The following is an 18,570-nucleotide window of genomic DNA, read 5'->3' as shown; positions in this document are numbered from 1 at the left end:
TTTGTAGGTCCCTCCCCCAACGGTATAGCCCTTGTTTTCACTATATTTGATGTTGTTATAATTTGGGGAGCAAAAGGGAAAAAACAAATTGTTTAAGTAGGAATGCAAGTTGACCCATTACAACAATGAGATGTAGAAGATGCTATGTCAAAAAATGAACTCTAAAATGTAGGTGGGGGTATGGAGGATGGGGGCTGGCGGGAGCAAATGTAGTTGTGGAGATGAGGGAAGGGATGGTAGGGGAAAAACAAAGGAGGAAGCAACAATGCTTGATAAGAAATGTACTCACTGCCTTGCTCATGTGATTGTAACAACTCTGTACAGTATTTTCACAATAAAAAAAACATGAAAAAAAAGAAACTATCGGCATAGCTCAAGTCTCTGCTGTCAATGGTAGAAAACTGAAAGGCCATACCTGGGAGGGCCAAGTTGTTTATCATCTTAGCTGGGAAGGAGCCAATAGGTAACTGTTCCCCTCCAAGAGATGAATTCCCACACCTCTACTGCACTGGATCTCCTTGCTGTCTTAGAGAGGTAGGTCCAAATGCACCTCACCTCCCACTTCTGCAACAATACATCCACAATGTTCACATGGCCTCCTGCTGCCCACTGAGGAAAACAGCAAGGAATTTGTACTTGCTTCCGTCCAATACAGAAATCATTTGACACAACTAAGATGCCTCCTTCCATGTCCTTTAAGTCTTGCCACATTGCTGCACCCAACATACAATTTGCATAGTGCTCCCTAGGGAGGAGCCTCCTTGCTAAATTTAACTTCTCACCCTGAGTTCTGATCAGGACTCCTCATTTCAGTCTCTCAAGATGAGATGCCCTGCTCAGTTCCTGGGACTGCTGCTGCTCTGGATCCCTGGTAAGGACACAGAGAGATAAAGGAAATGAGGAAAGAGATGGGGTGTGAGGGTGAGGCCAAGGGGGAATTACTGTTGCTGTTGAGTGTTCTGTCCACATGTGAGATGTGTGGATTTCACACTTCAGGATGGCAGATGCACTTTAGATCTGTGAAGGGGGGAAGATTCCAGAGTATCTAGACCTAGATGCTGCTAAAAATAGAGTGAAATGGTACCGACAAGGCCCTTTGGGTGAAAATCTTACCTCCTGTCTTAAAAATGAATATTTAAATTGTAAATCAAAATTCCAACAGTATTCTAGCCTATAATGTGTAATAGAGGAACAATATGAAACCTGCTTAAAAATTGTATACATGACCTAACACTTGTCTGTCATGTTTTAGCATCTTGTGGAGACATTGTGATGACACAGACTCCACCCTTGCTGTCCATCAACCCTGAAGAGCCAGCCTCCATCTCCTGCAAGACCAGTGAAAGTCCCCTGTATAGTGATGGAAACACATATTTGAATTGGTACCTGCAGAAGCCAGGCCAGTCTCCACAACTCCTGATCTATACAGTTTCCAACCGATTTACTGGGGTTCCAGACAGGATCAGTGGCAGTGGGTCAGGCACAGATTTCACACTGACAATCAGCAGGGTGAAGCCTGAGGATGCAGGGGTTTATTACTGCCAACAGGGTTCAAAATACCCTCACACTTTGCTACAGCCCAGAGCAAAAACCTCCCTACATGGGGCAGGCCAGCTGTGCCTATGTGCTGCTTGCCTGGGGACCAGCAGGGCAGATTCTCTGAGTCTGTGTGCAAGGACAAGGTTGGGGAACTCAGAGCCACAAACTGCAGCTGAGGTCTCTGTCCCATGGGGGCCTCAGCTACACTCAACGAAACCCATTATTGGTGAGCTGCAACAGATTACCCCAAACCATTTGTGGCAAAAGTGTACAGATTCCACAAGTCACTTCTGAGTAAGTAGACAGGACTAAGTGAAGAAAATTTGCAGACAGTTTGAAGACCTGTTTTCTTGGGAAGATTTTCCCACAGACAAAGGAACATGTGACTTCTACAAAAGACTTGGTGTCTTGCCAATGCTTTTCTTTTTGAGATAGAAACTAAATCAGAAACACACAAAACTTATTTCACTTTTAAAAGTTAATACAAGGAAATTCATGAAAATGACATGTTGTTTTCACTTCCATTCTCATTATTTCAGGATCTAGAGGGATATGATGCTGCAGAATCAGTCTTCTATGCATCACCCCTAAAGAGCTGGCCTGCATCTCAAGAAAAATCAGAAAGGCTTCTCATAGTGCCTCACACCTCTAATACCTGCTACTCAGGAGGCTGAGATTAAGAGGACTGCAGTTAACGCCCAACCCAGGGAAAGGGTTAGCAAGATGTCATCTGAGCAAACAAACTGGCTGGATGGCACACACATTTGTTGTTCCAGCTATGCAGGAAGTTGTAGGTAGAAGGCTCTTTGCCAGATCTGATATAAAATGAAAGGCTTTACCTAAAAAATAGCTAAAGCAAAAAATGACTAGGGGTAGCTCGGCTCAAGTGGTAGAGTGTCTAACAAAAACAGGAGGCCCTGAGATCAAACCCAGCACCCAGGAATAAAAGACAAAACTAATGAAGACATCCTCATTGTTGGTGCCTGACATCATTGCACATTCCATGGGAAGTGGTGCCTACCATGAATGCCTCTGAAACGTTGCTAATTCAATGATGACTAAAGATCCTACCCATGGGTAGGATCCAATCACATGTTACCAATCCATTATCAGCGCATAAGCCAGTTGGTCAAAGGTGTCTGTGCCCTCATTCTATACTGTGGATGACCTAGGACAGAATGGCATTCAAGGCAGACCTTAGAGCTCTGTTGGCTAGGAGGACCACAGAAGGCAGCACTGGGGTGGGAAGCTCAGCAGTGAGCAAAATACAGAGCAGGGAGGGCACCCAAGGCTTGGGACTCATGCTCATAAAAATGGCATCAGTGCCTTTTTATATGTAAAGGATCCAAGACAATGGAGAAAAAAGAAAATGGAACTGAAAATATACTTTTTACCAAAAAAATGAACTAAAACTTACAGTTGGTTTACACTATTATATAAAATAAACACTGTGGAAAGTGGTGCTGATGGAAATATTATGTTTTCTCGCTTGGAAAGGAAAATATGTAGACATGTATGCTGCCATGTGTAAATGAATAGATGCATGTAAACTAACACCAGCTGCACAGACAACATGGAGAATATCTTAAAGGGTTTAAGATGTGAATGTGGCCAAATGGGGTTACTTGAGCTTTTGGCCATGGAGTATAGGAGACTCATGAGTTCAACACAGCCAGGCAGAGAGTTCATTCTCATCAACAATGTAGAAGGGTATATCTTCCTCAAATCCCTACCTGCACCTGCTGTGACTGGTGTTCTGGATGGTGGCTATGCTGAGTACTTGAGTATAGCCATGGTGCCTGGGGCACAGAGCATCAGCAGCAGCTTGCTCCGAGTTCTCCAACTTTGTCCTCACACACAAGCTCAGACAATCTCCCTGCTGGTCCCCAACAAGCCATATATGGGAACAGCTTAATATGGGGCCAGGGTGAGAAATTTGATCCAAAACATTCACTCTGGACCTAAACTCCTTCTTCTTCTTCTCCCGCCTCCTCACTATGATTGACAATGTGTCCAGAGGCCTCCTCTACCAGAGTCCATTTTCTTTTTATTTTTAATTGTGAAAATACCATACAGAGGGGTTACAATTACATGAGCCAATGCCGATGTGAAAAGAAAGGAAGTCTAACACACTGTGGGTGGGTACTGGTACACCTACTGTGGAATGCACTTTGACAATTCCTCAGACACTAAACAGATAAAAATTTGGTATCTTTTTCACTCAACACACAGGAAGTACTCCATAAAGATTCTGAATAAACGAATGGCATGGCTTTCTTCATATCAGCATTTTTAAATATTTATCATTCACCCTCAAAATTTTTGTGTGTTTTTGTGCCAATCTAGAACTATAACTCAAGGCCTGAGTGCTGATCCTTAGCTTATGTGCTCAGGGCTAGCATTCTACCATCTGAGTCACAGATCCACTTTCAGCATTTGGGGGGTAATTGGAGATGAGAGTCTCACACTTTCCCACCCATGCTGTCTTTGAATCATGATTCTCAAATGTCTGCCTCTTGAGTAGCTAGTAGTAAAACTATGAGCCAACAGCTCCTGGCTAAAAAACTTTAATGTCAAAAAGTATTCAGAGCCGGGTGCCGGTGGCTCATGCCTGTAATCCTAGCTACTCAGGAGACTGAGATCTGAGGATCACGGTTCAAAGCGAGCCTGAGCAGGAAAGTCTGTGAGACTTTTATCTCCAATAAACCACTAGAAAACCGGAAGTGGCATTGTGGCTCAAGTGGTAGAGTGCTCACCTTCAGTTGAAGAGCACAGGGACAGCACCCAAGCCCAGAGTTCAAGCCCCACGACCGACCAAAAAAAAAAAAGTACTCAGCGTGGCATACCTTGGGTTATCTTTTCAGATACTGATACCTTTTCAGAAACTAAATATCATTAGCACACAGATTTCAGATAGGTATAGAGAAGTAATATTGGGATGACTTTTCACTTTGTCTCTACAACACTAAAATGTCCAAGTTAATGACATACTGCATAAGAAACCCAAGTTTTACTAAATCTAAGACCCACAATATCTTTCTAACACAATATTGGACTTGGGTGCCCATGGATAAACTAAAGAAAAAATTGACAAAAGATGAGAAAACCTAATGGGAAATGCTGTCACACCTTTCTAGTGATTGAATTCCACAAAGCAAGAATGACCTTTGAAAGAAAGGATGATTGAAAGATCTGAAGGGAGATAAAAGGGACAGGATATGAGGAGTTACTACAGGTATACATTTTGTTTGAAGTTGACTACAGAAGCTCAGATGGAAAACAGGGTGCAGGGACAGAAGAAATGAACTAGGAATATGATTTTTTATGCTTTAGGTATTGAGAGAAGAGATCAAAGGCTTAATATTGGGAAGGAAATAAATTTAGAAGATACCTATTTAGTTTTAATATTGGGAAGTAAAGGACCAGCATAAAAGGAATAGGGTCAAAGCAGATGCATCCAAGATTAAAGGGGTTTGGAGAGAAGAAGAATTGATCTATTCAGAAGCACTAGATCTACCAGTACCTAGAGTTCCTGCACATAATCCTACCTACTCAGAAGGGTGAGATCTAAGGCTTGCAAGTCAATTATAGCCAGCCTGCCAGCAATAAAGTCTATGAGACTCTTCTCTTCCATTAACCACAAATAAGTAGACATATGACTCAAGTGGTAGAGCACTAGCCTCAACAAAAGAAAAGAAAATGCACAGGAACAGTACCTATGCCCTGAGTTCACACACACACACACACACACACACACACACACACACACACACACACACACACGAAAATCTACTAATAATAAATCTATCTCTAAAGAGTAAAGAATAACTGCATTGCATCAGCCACTTGAACATAAGAACATTCAGGTACCTGTCACACAGAAACTCCTAACAATGTCGCTCAGACAATCTTACAACATTTCTCTAGTCCCGGGCACTGTCCCTCAGCTCTTCAGCTCAAGGCTGCCTCATGCATGTGAGGCAAGCATTCTACCACTGAGGCATCATCCAGCCCTGTGGAATTATGACTGTGACTGCGTAATATGCTTGACAAGAAAGAATAGACATAGGAAAGAATTTTCTAAGACCATTCAGGGAAAAAATTTCCATAAGTGCTTATTACACCTGATAATATCAAGATGTTATCCTCTTTAGAATGCTTTTGGCCAGGCAAGAATGGTTCACACCTGTAATCCTAGCTACTCATGAGACTGAGATCTAAGGAATGTGGTTCTAGGCCATCCCTGGCAGGAAAGCCAAAGAGACCCTTCTCTCCCATTGACCAGAAAAAAAACCAGAAATACCGGTATAGCTCAAGGAGTAGGATGCCAATCTTGAATAAAAATACTAAGGGACATTGTTCAGGCCCTAAATTGAAGCCCCAGTTCTGACACAATAAGCTAAAATATGAAGATTAATTAATAAATAAAAAGAAATATTGTTCAGGTACCAGTGGCTTCTAGATATCTACTCAGAAAACTGAAATCTAGAGAATTGTGATTCTAAACCAAGCTGGGCTAAAAAGTCCATAAGATTCAACAACCAACAATGCAAGCATAAAATAGTTTGAAATGCATGGCTCAAGTGGAAAAATACCAGCCTAGCAAGTTTGAAGACCTAATTTCAAACCAAGCACAATTAATTTTGGAGGGAATGTTTGCATGAATCTGACATTAATCTATAGATATATAGGTATACATATGGAAATAACAATGAGAATGTTCACCAGTTTATAAAAACTAGTTCCTAGGATATTTATATATATTACTAAAAGTATAATTTCCCACCTTTGTGCTTATCTTCAACCTGACAATTAGCTCTCTAGTTAAAACAGAAATTCTTTTTTCCCTCCCTTCAGAGTGCTCTTCACATGAGCATCACACAGTATAATTCACTAACACAAAGGATAAAGCCTTCGCTAGCTGTTGTCTCTAACATGCTTTGTCTACTTGGCTACTACCAGCATAGCCCAAGTCTATGCTGTCAATGGTAGGAAACTGAAAGGAAATATTTGGGAGAGCAAAGTTGTTTACCTTCTTAGCTGGGAAGGAACCAAATGGGCACTACTCATCTCCAAGACACCAGTCCCCACACCTGCACTGCATTGGGTCTCTTTGCTGTCTTAGAGAGGTGGGTCTATATGCACCTCACCTCCCCCTTCTGCCCCAACAAACACATCCAGACCTTCCACATGGCCTCTTACTGCCCATTGGGGCAGACATCATCAAATTATTTTTACTGGATTCTTCCCAATACAAAAATTATTTGGTGCAACTAAGATGTCTCCTTCCGTGCCCCTTAAGTCTTTCCATATTGCTGCACCCAGCATACAATTTGCATAGTGCTCCCTAGGGAGGAGCCTCCTTGCTAAGGCTAAGATAAAAGCTCAGCTCTCACCCAAGTTTACTGATCAGGACTCCTCATTTCAGTTTCTCAATATGAGATTTCCTGCTCAGCTCCTGGGGCTGCTGATACTCTGGATCCCTGGTAAGGAAACAGAGATGAAAGAAATGAAGAAAGTGATAGGGTGTGAGGGTGGGGTCTGATGCACCACTGCTGCAGTTGTGTGTTCTGTCCACATGTGAGGTGTGTGGATCTCATACTTCAGAATGGCAGGTGCAGTTTAGAGCTCTGAGGGGGAGGAAGAATCCAGGGCATAAGGATCTAGATTCTGCTAAAAATTGTTCTATAGAGTGAGATGGTAAGAACAACACCCTCTGGGCACATATCTTGAAACTGAATATTTACAATTCAAATGAAAATTCAACTAATAATTCAGTACAATTGAGGAATATTATGAAACCAGCTAAAAATTTTTATTTGATTCCCCATTTCACTTTCATGTTTCTAGGATCCAGTGCAGACATCATGATGACACAGACTCCACTCTCCCTGTCCATCAACCCTGAAGAACCAGTCTCCATCTCCTGCAAGTCCAGTGAGAGCCTCCTGCATAGCAATGGAAACACATACTTGAATTGGTACCTGCAGAAGCCAGGCCAGTCTCCACAACTCCTGATCTATACAGTTTCCAATCGATTTACTGGGGTCCCAGACAGGTTCAGTGGCAGTGGGTCAGGCACAGATTTCAAACTGACAATCAGCAGGGTGAAGCCTGAGGATGAAGGGGTTTATTACTGCCAGCAACATACAAAACTCCCTAACACTGTGCTACAGCCCAGAGCAAAAACCTTCCTGCATGGGGCAGCCCAGCTGTGCCCATGTGCTGCTTGCCTGGGGATCAGCAGAGCAGATGCTCTGAGTCTGTGTGCAAGGACAAGGTTGGGCAACTCAGAGACACCAACTGCAGCTGAGGTCTCTGTCCCATGGGGCCTCAGCTATATTCAATGAAACCCCATTGATGGTCAGCTATAACAAACAGCCCATAATATTTGTGACAGAAAACTACAGATGCCCTACATCACTTCTGGGTAAATAGAAAAGACTAACTCAAGGGAGTTTCCAGAAAGTTGAAGAAATCTTTTTCAGTTTTTCTCAGAGACACAGGAAGGTGGTATCATTGACTTCTAAAAGGGATTTTGTGCCTTGCCTATTCTGTTCTTTTTCACATTGACATATAAAGTAAATCACAAACACAAAATAATGATTTATTGGGTAAAAGTAATGAAAACGGTTTATAATGATTGCACTTAAATTTCAGTTCTCCTTATTTCATGATCCAGTGGGGATAATGTGATGCTGCAGACTCTGCTCTTCTGATCCATCTCCCCTAGAAAGCTGGCCTGTATCTCAAGAAAAATCACAGAGGGCCTCCCATAGTGGCTCATACCTGTAATCCCTGCTACTCAGGAGGCTGAGATTAAGATTATAGTTCAATCCCTACATTGGAAAAAGTTTATCAAGACTCCATTTTAGCAAACAAGCTGGTATGAAGGCACACAGGAATGCAGGAGGCTGTAGGTAAGAGGAACTTTGTAAACTCTTAGCAAAAACAAATGACTTTACCAAAAATATACCTAAAGCAAAAAGGGAGTAGGGTGGCATGGCTCAAGTGGTAGAGTGTCTGCAAGGAGGGAGGCCCCTGTTCAAACATGTCAGAGGAGGAATAAACAACAAAAGTGAAGTCATCTCTTCTGGGTGGCACTGGCCATCACTGCACATTGCATGGGACATGGTTGCCAATATGAATGCTTCTCAATCTTCACTGACTCAATGATTCCTAAAGACGCTGGGCACAGTCACCAAGTCCTATCACATGTCACCAATCCACCATGAGTTCTTAAGCAAGCTGGCCACAGGTCCCTCGTTATGTACTGTGTATGGAGTGGGAGAGAAGGGCATAGAAGACAGGCCTTAGACCCCTGATGTTGAGGAGTACCACAGAAGACAGCTCGCACTCTGAGGTCGGCAGGAAACATAACATAGTGCCAGAAGTGAATCCAAGGCTTAGGACCAGGCACATAAAATGGCATCAGTACCTTGTCACAGGGAAAGCACCTAAGAGAATAAAGAGAAGGAAGGAAATACTCTTTGCAAAACAATGTAAAACAAAATCACAGTTTCCACTATTATATAAAAGAAAGAATAAGGAGAGCTGTGCTGATAGAAAGATTACATTTCCTCATCTAGAAAGGAAGGTATTAAGACATGAACATTGGTATGTATAAATTAATACGTACAGGTAAACTAAAACTGGCTGCACAGACAAATATGGAGAATATCTTATAAGATTTAAGATGTTTATGTGGCCAAGTGGGGTTACTTGGGCCTCTAATCCTAGTCTTTGGAGATGGAGAGCAGGAGAATCCTAGGCAAGAGTTCATTCTCTATCCTCACTAGCACTTGCTGTTGCTGGAGTTCTTGGTGGTGGATATTCTGAGTACCTGAGTAGCCATGGCCCCTATGAGACAGAGACCTCAACTACAACTTGATGTCTGAGCTCTCCAAACTTGTTGTCACTCAGAGGCTCAGAGTATCTGCCCTGCTGGTCCCCAGACAAGCCACACATGGGGACAGCTGGGCCACTCCACTCAGGGAGGTTTTTGCTCTGGGCTGTACCACATAAGTAAGATATTGTGTACCTTGGAAGCAGCAGTAAACTCCAGCATCCTCACCAGGGTGGATATTGCTGCTTTCCAAAGTGAAATCTGTGCCGGGCCAGTGTGGGACTCAAAAGGCCTTTGGGAAGTCTTATAAATCATTTGCCATGGAGCCTGGCCTGACCTCACATGAAATTGAGTCACTTGCAGAGAAGTGGGTAGATCTGGGGCCTTCATGTTAAGCAAAGCAAGCCATATTCAGAAGGGCGGTCACATGCTTTCTCTCATGTATGCTTGCTAAACCTAAAAGATAACTAGGCATGTAAAAACACAAAGGAATATGAGACATATATGACATGTTTTTAATCTGTGATCATATGTAATAAACATATGTGTAAGTGTGGGACTGCTGGAAAGCGTTGAAAGAAGAATACAGGAATTTAAAGGGTGAACAGTATCTAAACCCATTGCATCTGGAAAACGGGGTGCAGGAAAGGAGATCCTAACAAGGAATAGAGACTTCTGTGTTTGAGGTTTTGAAACAAGGGATCAGAGGCTTAATAGTGGAACAGAAATTAATTTAGAAAATAATTGGGTTTAATACTGGAAAATGAAAGAGACCAGAAAAGTAAGTAACAGGATCAAAATAGAAGCATCTTGAATTAAAGAGGGTCAGGGGGACAAGAAGAATTAATCTATCCAGACACACTAAAGAGACCAACGCCAGTAAATCGTCCTGTAATCCTAGCTACTCTGAAGGTGGAGATCTGAGATTTGCAGATCAAACCCAGCCAGCCTAGGCAGAAAATTCCATGAGACTCTTATTTTCAATTAACCACCAAAAAACCAAAAGTGGGGGTATGACTCAAGAGGAAGACACCATCTTTGAGGTAAATAATGAAAAAGATCAGAAATACTGGACAGGCCTGTGTTCAAGTTCTAGGAACAACAGGCACAGAAAGAAAGATATGAAAGAAAGAAGAAAAGAAGGAGGGAAGGAAGGAAGGAAGGAAGGAAGGAAGGAAGGAAGGAAGGAAGGAAGGAAGGAAGGAAGGAAGGAAGGAAAGAGGGAAGGAGGGAGAGAGGGAGGGAGGGACGAACAAAGGAAGGAAGGAAGGAAGGAAGGAAGGAAGGATAATTAGCAGCACCTGAGGGGCTCTTGTTTGGCAGATGTCACAAATACAAAGTTATTGTACTCTGACTGGATCCTGAAGAAAATTTGGGCAGACCCCATTCCTGGACCCTGTGGTCAACTCCTTGTCCAGAATGCTGCAAGAGCAAAATACATTGGTGTTCAGCTATGACATTTGAGGAAATGATATGATTCACAACCTCAAACATGAATGCACAAGACAAAACTTGAGTGCAAGAAGTGAAAAGTGTGTGTGTTTTTCCATTTCCCATGATATCCCTGTCTTGTCAGTTACAATGAGATATGTTAAAATTTCCACTGCATAATGAAAATATAAATTTAATACACTTGGAAAATCACTTCAGGGTTGAGGATAACAAGATCTTTAATTGTGGAAATCTTGAAGGGCCATGACTACCTCTAAAATGCAGGGTAGGAAGACAGAGATTGAACAGTTTCATCACAGGGACACCATATACTTATCAAATAATTTGGGGACTATGAAAAAGATTAATATATATGTGTATATCTGTTTGATTATATGGACGTATATATGTCCCTTTTGAATATATATATATATATATGTCCCATATTAACTTTCCTTGAAAAGCATAGCCACATTAAAATACATCTGCCTACTCAGACTTTTAACCCCTGGATGTTTGTGCTTAAAGATAATCAGAGCTCATCATGCTTTGAAAGTAAAACAAATACAATTATTTACTGGCATATTGAAGATGAAGTGATACAAGAAAAAAATCAAAGATGACCACTGCATGTGTTTGAACTTGGAAAACACAGAATTTAGAATGATTTTTACTGGAAAATGGAAGCCAACTGAAAGAAAATTTGAAAGACAGCTGAGAATCTGGACTTTAATTAGAATTTTGAGACCTCCAACTGAAAATATACCTTAAGCATCTGTGAATGTGCAATTCTGAAATTCAAGGAACCAGTCTGAACTGGAGGTACAAAACTGGGACACAGAACAATTATTAGACATATTGTATATAAATGAAAGCAGGCTGGGCCTTGGGAGCTATACAATATTGAGAAGTGAAAAAGAAAAGGAACAACTAGAAGGAGAAAAACAAAAGGAGAACAACTAGCAACTAACTCCATAGGAAATGAACTCTGAGTGATGTCCCAGAGACAAGACACTGTTTGTAAAAAAACGCCTTTGCAGAAGGTTTGGAAATGTAATATTAATGTTTTGAATAAAGAAAATTTTTGTTTCATGGAAGACTGATACTAAATGGTCCACATATTTTCAGGAAGAAGTTCACAATCTCATTGAGCAAGTCAAAGATTTGGAAAGTTATTTGTACAGGGGTAAACACACTGAATTAAATATATAATGTTGTATCTACGTGGGTTTGATTAGAGAAACTAATAAAGTATTTTCTAAATAATTTTTAAAAGGTTTGGAAAGTTAATGGTTCACAAAATAAAAACTTTACCAAAAACATTAAAAAAGCAAATAGGGGAGACACCAGTGGCTTAACCTGGGAAGCTGGGATTTGAGAATGCACAGTTTTGAGCCAGTCCTGGAAAACTAATCTGAAAATCACTGATCTCGAAGAAAACAGGGAAAAGGTGGAAGTGGAGGCATGGCTCAAGTGGCACAGTGCCAGCCCTCAACTGAAAAGCCAAGTAAGAGAAGAGCAGCAGCAAGAGGTCTTTTCTACTCTTTTTTTTTTCTACTCTTTTTTTTTTTTTAATTTTATTTTATTTTATTTGAGAACATACTGTACAGAGGGGTTACAATTACATGGGCAGGATAATGCAAACATTTCTTGCCAAGCATTGCAGCCTCCTCCTTTGTTTACCCTTCACCTCCCTTCCCAGCCTCCCCCCTCTCCCCCACCCAATCATATCCCCCCTCCCCCCCCCCCCACACCGACATTGTAAAGCTGGTTTTGACATGACATTTTGTACTTCTCATTGTTGCAACAGGTCCACCTGAATCCTTAAACGACTTGTTTTTCCCGTCTCCTCCACATGTTATACTGACATCAAATATAGTGAAAGCGGGGGTTAGAACCCTAGCACAGGAGGAGGAGAGAGAGAGCAGTGGAGGGAGAATGTTGTCTCTTGCTGCCCCCTGCTGATCAGCATTATGAACAGCAAACTCTAGGGAGAATTTTTTTAACATCATTTCTTTTTTAATTATTATTAATGTTTCTTTATTGTGAAAATACCATATGGAGGAGTTAGAATTATGTGAGCAAGGTAATGAATGCATTTCTTTTCAAGCATTGTTGCCTCCTTCTTTGTTTCCCCTTCCCAACCCTTCCCATCAAACACCTCCCCCCTTACTCCACACTCCACCTTCCTGCCAAAGTTGGGAAGTTCGTTTTTCGACATAACGATCTGTCCATCTCATTTTTGCAATGGGTCCACCTGTATCTCTATTTAAACGATTTTGCCCTTCCCCCTTCCACAAATTATACCAACATCAAATACAGGGAGAGCAGGGGTTATATCATGGGGGAGAAACATAGAAAGCAACAAAGAAATCATCTTATAAATATGTTAGAAACAATCACATGAAAAAAAAACACATTACAATACTTATCTTGGGGTTCATTTCACCTAACATCAATTTACCTGACCTTTTCTGCTTGTCTCGGACATATACTAGTTATTGCAAATAAGGGAAACAATGGAATCTATGTTTTTTTGGGGCCTAGCTTACTTCACTTAATATAATTTTTTCCAAGTCTTTCCATTTCCTAACAAATGGGGCAATATCATTCTTTCTGATAGAAGCATAGAATTCCATTGTGTATATATACCACATTTGCTTGATCTATTCCTCTACTGAGGGGCATCTGGGTTGGTTCCATATCTTAGCTATGGTACATAATGCTGAAATAAATATAGTTGTACTGGTACCTTTCGTATGGTCTTGTTTGTGATCATTTGGGTAAATGCCCTTTTTCAACATAAGGTCTTATACATCTCATTTTTGCAATGGGTCCACCTGTATCCCTATTCAAACAATTTGTTTTTTCCCTTCTCCTCCCCAAATTATACCAACAACAAATACAGTGAAAACAGGGATTACACTGTGGGGGAGGGACATACAAAGCAACAAAAAAAAAATCATCTTATAAATATGTTAGAAACAATAGCAAGAAAGAAAAACCTTTGAGTCCTTTTCTTGGGGTTCAGAGAATTATTGTTCCTCATCTTTCCTCTTTCAAAATACCTTGCATATTTTGCCCTTCATAAGTTGTTTAGCACAATAACCTCTTTCAGCAACTCAGAGTATCAAATCTGTGAAGGACCTGTCTCATCATTTTCATATAATAAAAAAGGTCCACTCAGAAAATTTGCCAAGTTCATCAAACTTGATTTCTAGTGCTCTTCCCATCATTTGGATCCACCATCCCAACACCTGCTTCCACCTATAGTCACAGACTTCTCAGAAGCCATGTTATACATGTCAAGGACTCTAGGGTTTTCACTGCAAGCCGATGGCATAGCTGTCATCCAGAAACTACACACAGAACCAGAAAGACAACAAAACAAATGGCTTCAAATCAAATTATAGGTCAAACACGGTAAACCCATAATATTCTCCCCAATGACATTCTTGTTTTCTTTCCTTATGTTGGTTTTGTTTGCTTGATTATTTTTAACATAACTCACCATATAGCTTAGGTGCTCATAAATTTCAGAGCTCCCTGTGTGCTGATATAATAATCATGAACCATTCTACAGCGTCCACTGACATTTCCTTATTCACCAAGCACAACCCTACATTGAATGCAAGGAAAATGTACTACTCACCTCACCTAGTCTAGAACTCATACCAGAGACTACAAGAATACATATGATTTTCAAATACCTGAAACTTCTATCTTCACCATTTCCATGACATTGACCCTGTAAACAGTGTCCTGAGGATATAAGATTTCCAAGTATTATTTTTAATAAGGTCTTATATTTTTCTTGGGCTGACATGAACTGTAATCCTCTTATTTATACCACTCATGTAGCTAAGATAACACATATGAGCCCCCACAGTCTGACTGTGAAGAAGGTCATGGTCTGTCCATTTTGTCTTTATGGTTCCAAGGGCAGATGTCAGCTATAAACAACACTGCTTTTCACAATGTTTAGAGACTCTTCTTTATCTTCTGGAGAAAGCCATCCACAGAGTTACTTCTACACTAAAAGGAAATATGACAGACTCCATAATTGCTCTGTCCTCCTACAAATCACAGCACAAATTGTTCTCTCACTGCTCTAAAAGTAGGAAGTCAGGAATTAATGTCCTCCCAGCTCTGACCCAACACTGTCACCACAGTGACCATCTTGGAAGCCCAGTCTTTGATTCAAATTGCCCTGAGACAATAAAGGACTGCATTCCACGATTTTTTTTTAATGAGTCTCTTTCTCAAATCTGGTACCTGCCTAATATCCATGACAATGGAAAGGACTGGCATATGGGAAGGATTTTTCTAAGTTCATTCAGAGCAGGAAAAAATGCCATAAGTATTCATTACATCTGATGAAATCAAGATTTTTTTCTCTTATGAAATATTTTTGATCAGGCACCAGTGGCTCATACCTGTAATCCTGGCTGCTCAGGAGGCTGAGATCTGAGGAATATGGTTGTAAGCCAGCCCAGACAGGATAATCCATAAGACTCTTATCTCCAATTAACTGGGAAAAAGCCAGAAATGGAGGTATAGCTCCATATATTTAGTGCCAACCATGAATGAAAGAGCTAATAGGCAGTACGCAGGCCCTGAGTTCAAGCTCCAGTACTGGCACAATAAGTAAAAATAACTAAGAAATATTTTTGCTAGGTACCAGTGGCTCCTAACTACTCATACAGCTGAGATCCTGAGAATTGTGATTCTAAACCTGCCTGGACTGAAAAATATATGAGACTCCATCTCTGAACTAGCAGCATAAAGCAGGAAGTAAGGCCTGGATGAAGTGGTAGAGTGTCAGCATACCAAGTTTAAATCCCCTCAAACCAATCCCACTACCAAAATAGTGAATCTGATATATCTAGAAATAAGTATGACAGAATGTTTGACAATTTGTAAATCTATTCCCCACAAATCTTGTATTTCCTAATAAAGGATAATTTCCAATCTTTGCTCTTCTATTGAACTGAGAAATTCACTATTTAGCTGAAACAGAAATACCTATTTTCCTCATTGCTAAGTTCTCTTCATATGAGCATCAGAGAGTTTTATTCACTCGGTCCAAGGAAAAGCTCTTGCCAACCTTTCTTTCTAACATGTTTGTCTAGTTGGCAACTATCAGCATAGCTCAAGTCTGTGCTGTCAAGGTAGGAAACTGAAGGGCAATACTTGGGAGGGCAAAGTTGTTTATCTACTTAGCTGGGAAGGAACCACACAGGCACTGCTCCCCTCCAAGAGACCAGTCCCCACACCTGCACTGCACTGAGTCTCTTTGCTGTCTTAGAGAGGTTGGTCCATATGCGCCTTCTCTCCTCCTTCTGCCCCAACAAACACATCCAAATGTTCCACATGGCCTCCTATTGCCCACTGAGGCAGGACCATGGAATTTATCTTTGCTGGCCTATTTTCAATACAGAAATTGTTTAACTCAACTAAGACGCCTCTTTCCATACCCTTTAAGTCTTGCCACATTTCTGTACCCAATATTCAATTTGCATAGTGCTCCCTAGGGAGGAGCCTCCTTGCTAAGGCTAAGATAAAAGCTCAGCTCTCATGCTAAGTTCAGAACACCACATTTCAATTTCTCAAGATGAAGTTCCCTGCTCAGCTCCTGGGGCTGCTGATACTCTGGTAAAGACACAGAGAGATGGAGGAGATGAGGTTGAGGTTGGAGTCTGGGCACACCACTGCTGCTGTTGTGTGTTCTCTCCACATGTGAAGTGTGTGGATCTCATACTTCAGAACTGTAGGTGCTGCTTAGAGCTATAGGGGGCAAGAAGATTCAAGAGCATCTGGACATAGATGCTGCTGAAAATTGTCCTATAGAATGAGATAGTAAAGAAAAAGACTTCTTTGTGCAAATCTTAACTTCCTGGTTTGAAATTAAATATTTACAATCCAAATAAAATTTAAATTAATAATTTACTACAATGGACGAAACTTATGAAGCCAGCCAAAAATGTTTATATGACTCCAACTTATTTCTTTCTAAGATCTAGTGGAGCTGTTGGGATGACGCAGACTCCACTCTCCCTGTCCATCAACCCTGAAGAGCCAGCCTCCATCTCCTGCACTCCAGTAGGAGTCTCATGCATAGTGATGGAAACATACTTGCAATGGTACCTGCAGAAGCCAGGCCAGTCTCCACAATCCATGATCTGTAAGGTTTCCAACCAATTTACTGGGGTCCCAGACAGGATCAGTGGCAGTAGGTCAGGCATAGATTTCACACTGACAATCAGCAGCGTGAAGCCTGAGGATGAAGGGGTTTATTACTGCCAACAGGGTTCAAAATACCCTCACACTTTGCTACAGCCTACAACAAAAACCTCCCTGCATGGGGCAGCCCAGCTGTGCCCATGTGCTGCTTGCCTGGGGACCAGCAGAGCAGATTCTCTGAGTCTGTGTGCAAGGACAAGGTGGGGAACTCAGAGCCACAAACTGCAGCTGTGGTCTCTGTCCCGTGGGGCCTCAGCTACCCTCAACAAAGCCCCATTCATGGTCAGCTACAACACACTTCCCATAGCATTTGTAACAAAAATGAACACATGCTGTGTGTTACTTCTAAGTAAATAGACAAGACTAATTCAAAGGAAAGTTCCAGAAAGTTTGAAGACCTCTTTTCTTATGAAGATTTTCTCACAGAAATAGGAAGGTGGTACAGATGATGTCTAGAGGAGACTTTGTGCCTTGCTCAATCAGTTGTTTTTTCAAATGTAAATAGAAACTAAATCACAAACACACACACAAATGACTTCACTGGGGGAAAGTAAGAGAAGGAAAATCATGAAAATAGCTTATAATGTTTGTACTTAAACTTACAGTTCTCATTATTTCAGGATCCAGTGGGGATAATGTGACATTACAGACTCTGCTCTTCCTATCCATCACCCCTGGAGGGCTGGCCTGCATCGCTAGAAAACTCACACAGGGCCTCTCAGAGTAGGTTCACACCAGTAATACCAGCTACACAGGAGGCTGAGATTAAGAGGATTGCAATTAAAGTCCAACCCAGGGAAAATGCTGTTAAGACTCCACCTGAGCAAACAAACTGTCTGGATAGCACACATCTGTAGTTGTTGCTATGCAGGAAGCTGCAGGTAGAAGGATCTTCCACAACTTGAGCAATAATCAAATACTTTACCTAAAAAGGACTTGAGGGTAGCTTGGACCAAGTGGTAGAGTGTCTAGCAAGCAGCAGGCCCTGAGATCAAAACTCAGTACCAAGGAGGAAGAAAAGACAAGAGAAGTGAAGACAGCCCTTCTGGATGGTACTTTCCATCACTGCACATTCCATGGGAAGGGTTGCCTACCACCAAGTCCTCTGAATCGTCACTGACTGGCAGCTTAGGTTCAATCACAGGTTACCAATCCATCATGAGGGCATAAGCAAGCTTGCAAAAGGTGTCTGTGCCCTCATCATACACTGTGGATGACATGTTGGAGAATGACATGCATGACAGACCTTGCAGCCCTGAAGGCCAGGAGTACCACAGAAGGCAAAACTCAAGATGGGAAGGACAGCGGGGAATGCTCTCAAGACTTAGGACCCAAGCACATCAAAATAGCATCAGTGCTTTGTCCAAGGGAGAGGACCCACAATGTGGAAGAGAAAAGAAAATGGGGCAGAAGAAAATACTATTTGCAAAACAAAATAAAAATCACAGGTTCCACTGTTATATGAGTGGTGCTGATAGAAAGACTGTGTTTCTTCAATTAAAAAGGAAGAC

The 18,570-nt window shown here is 41.4% G+C and overlaps 1 pseudogene and 1 gene segment (V, D, J or C); one reads left to right on the top strand and one right to left on the bottom strand.

Annotated features, from left to right (window-relative positions):
- The window catches only part of LOC122116716, a 99,713-nt pseudogene that overhangs the window by 13,511 nt on the left and 67,632 nt on the right, over window positions 1-18,570 (bottom strand).
- On the top strand, window positions 803-17,786 carry LOC122116775. The segment is given in 3 exon segments: window positions 803-871; window positions 16,833-17,126; window positions 17,680-17,786. Coding segments are annotated over 3 exon segments (450 nt in total).

This window comes from Dipodomys spectabilis, unplaced genomic scaffold (genome assembly GCF_019054845.1).
Source record: "Dipodomys spectabilis isolate Male_0828 unplaced genomic scaffold, ASM1905484v1 ptg000137l, whole genome shotgun sequence".
Lineage (NCBI taxonomy): Eukaryota > Metazoa > Chordata > Mammalia > Rodentia > Heteromyidae > Dipodomys > Dipodomys spectabilis.
Note: the sequence above shows the minus strand (reverse complement) of the source record. Positions and strands in the feature narration are given on the sequence as shown.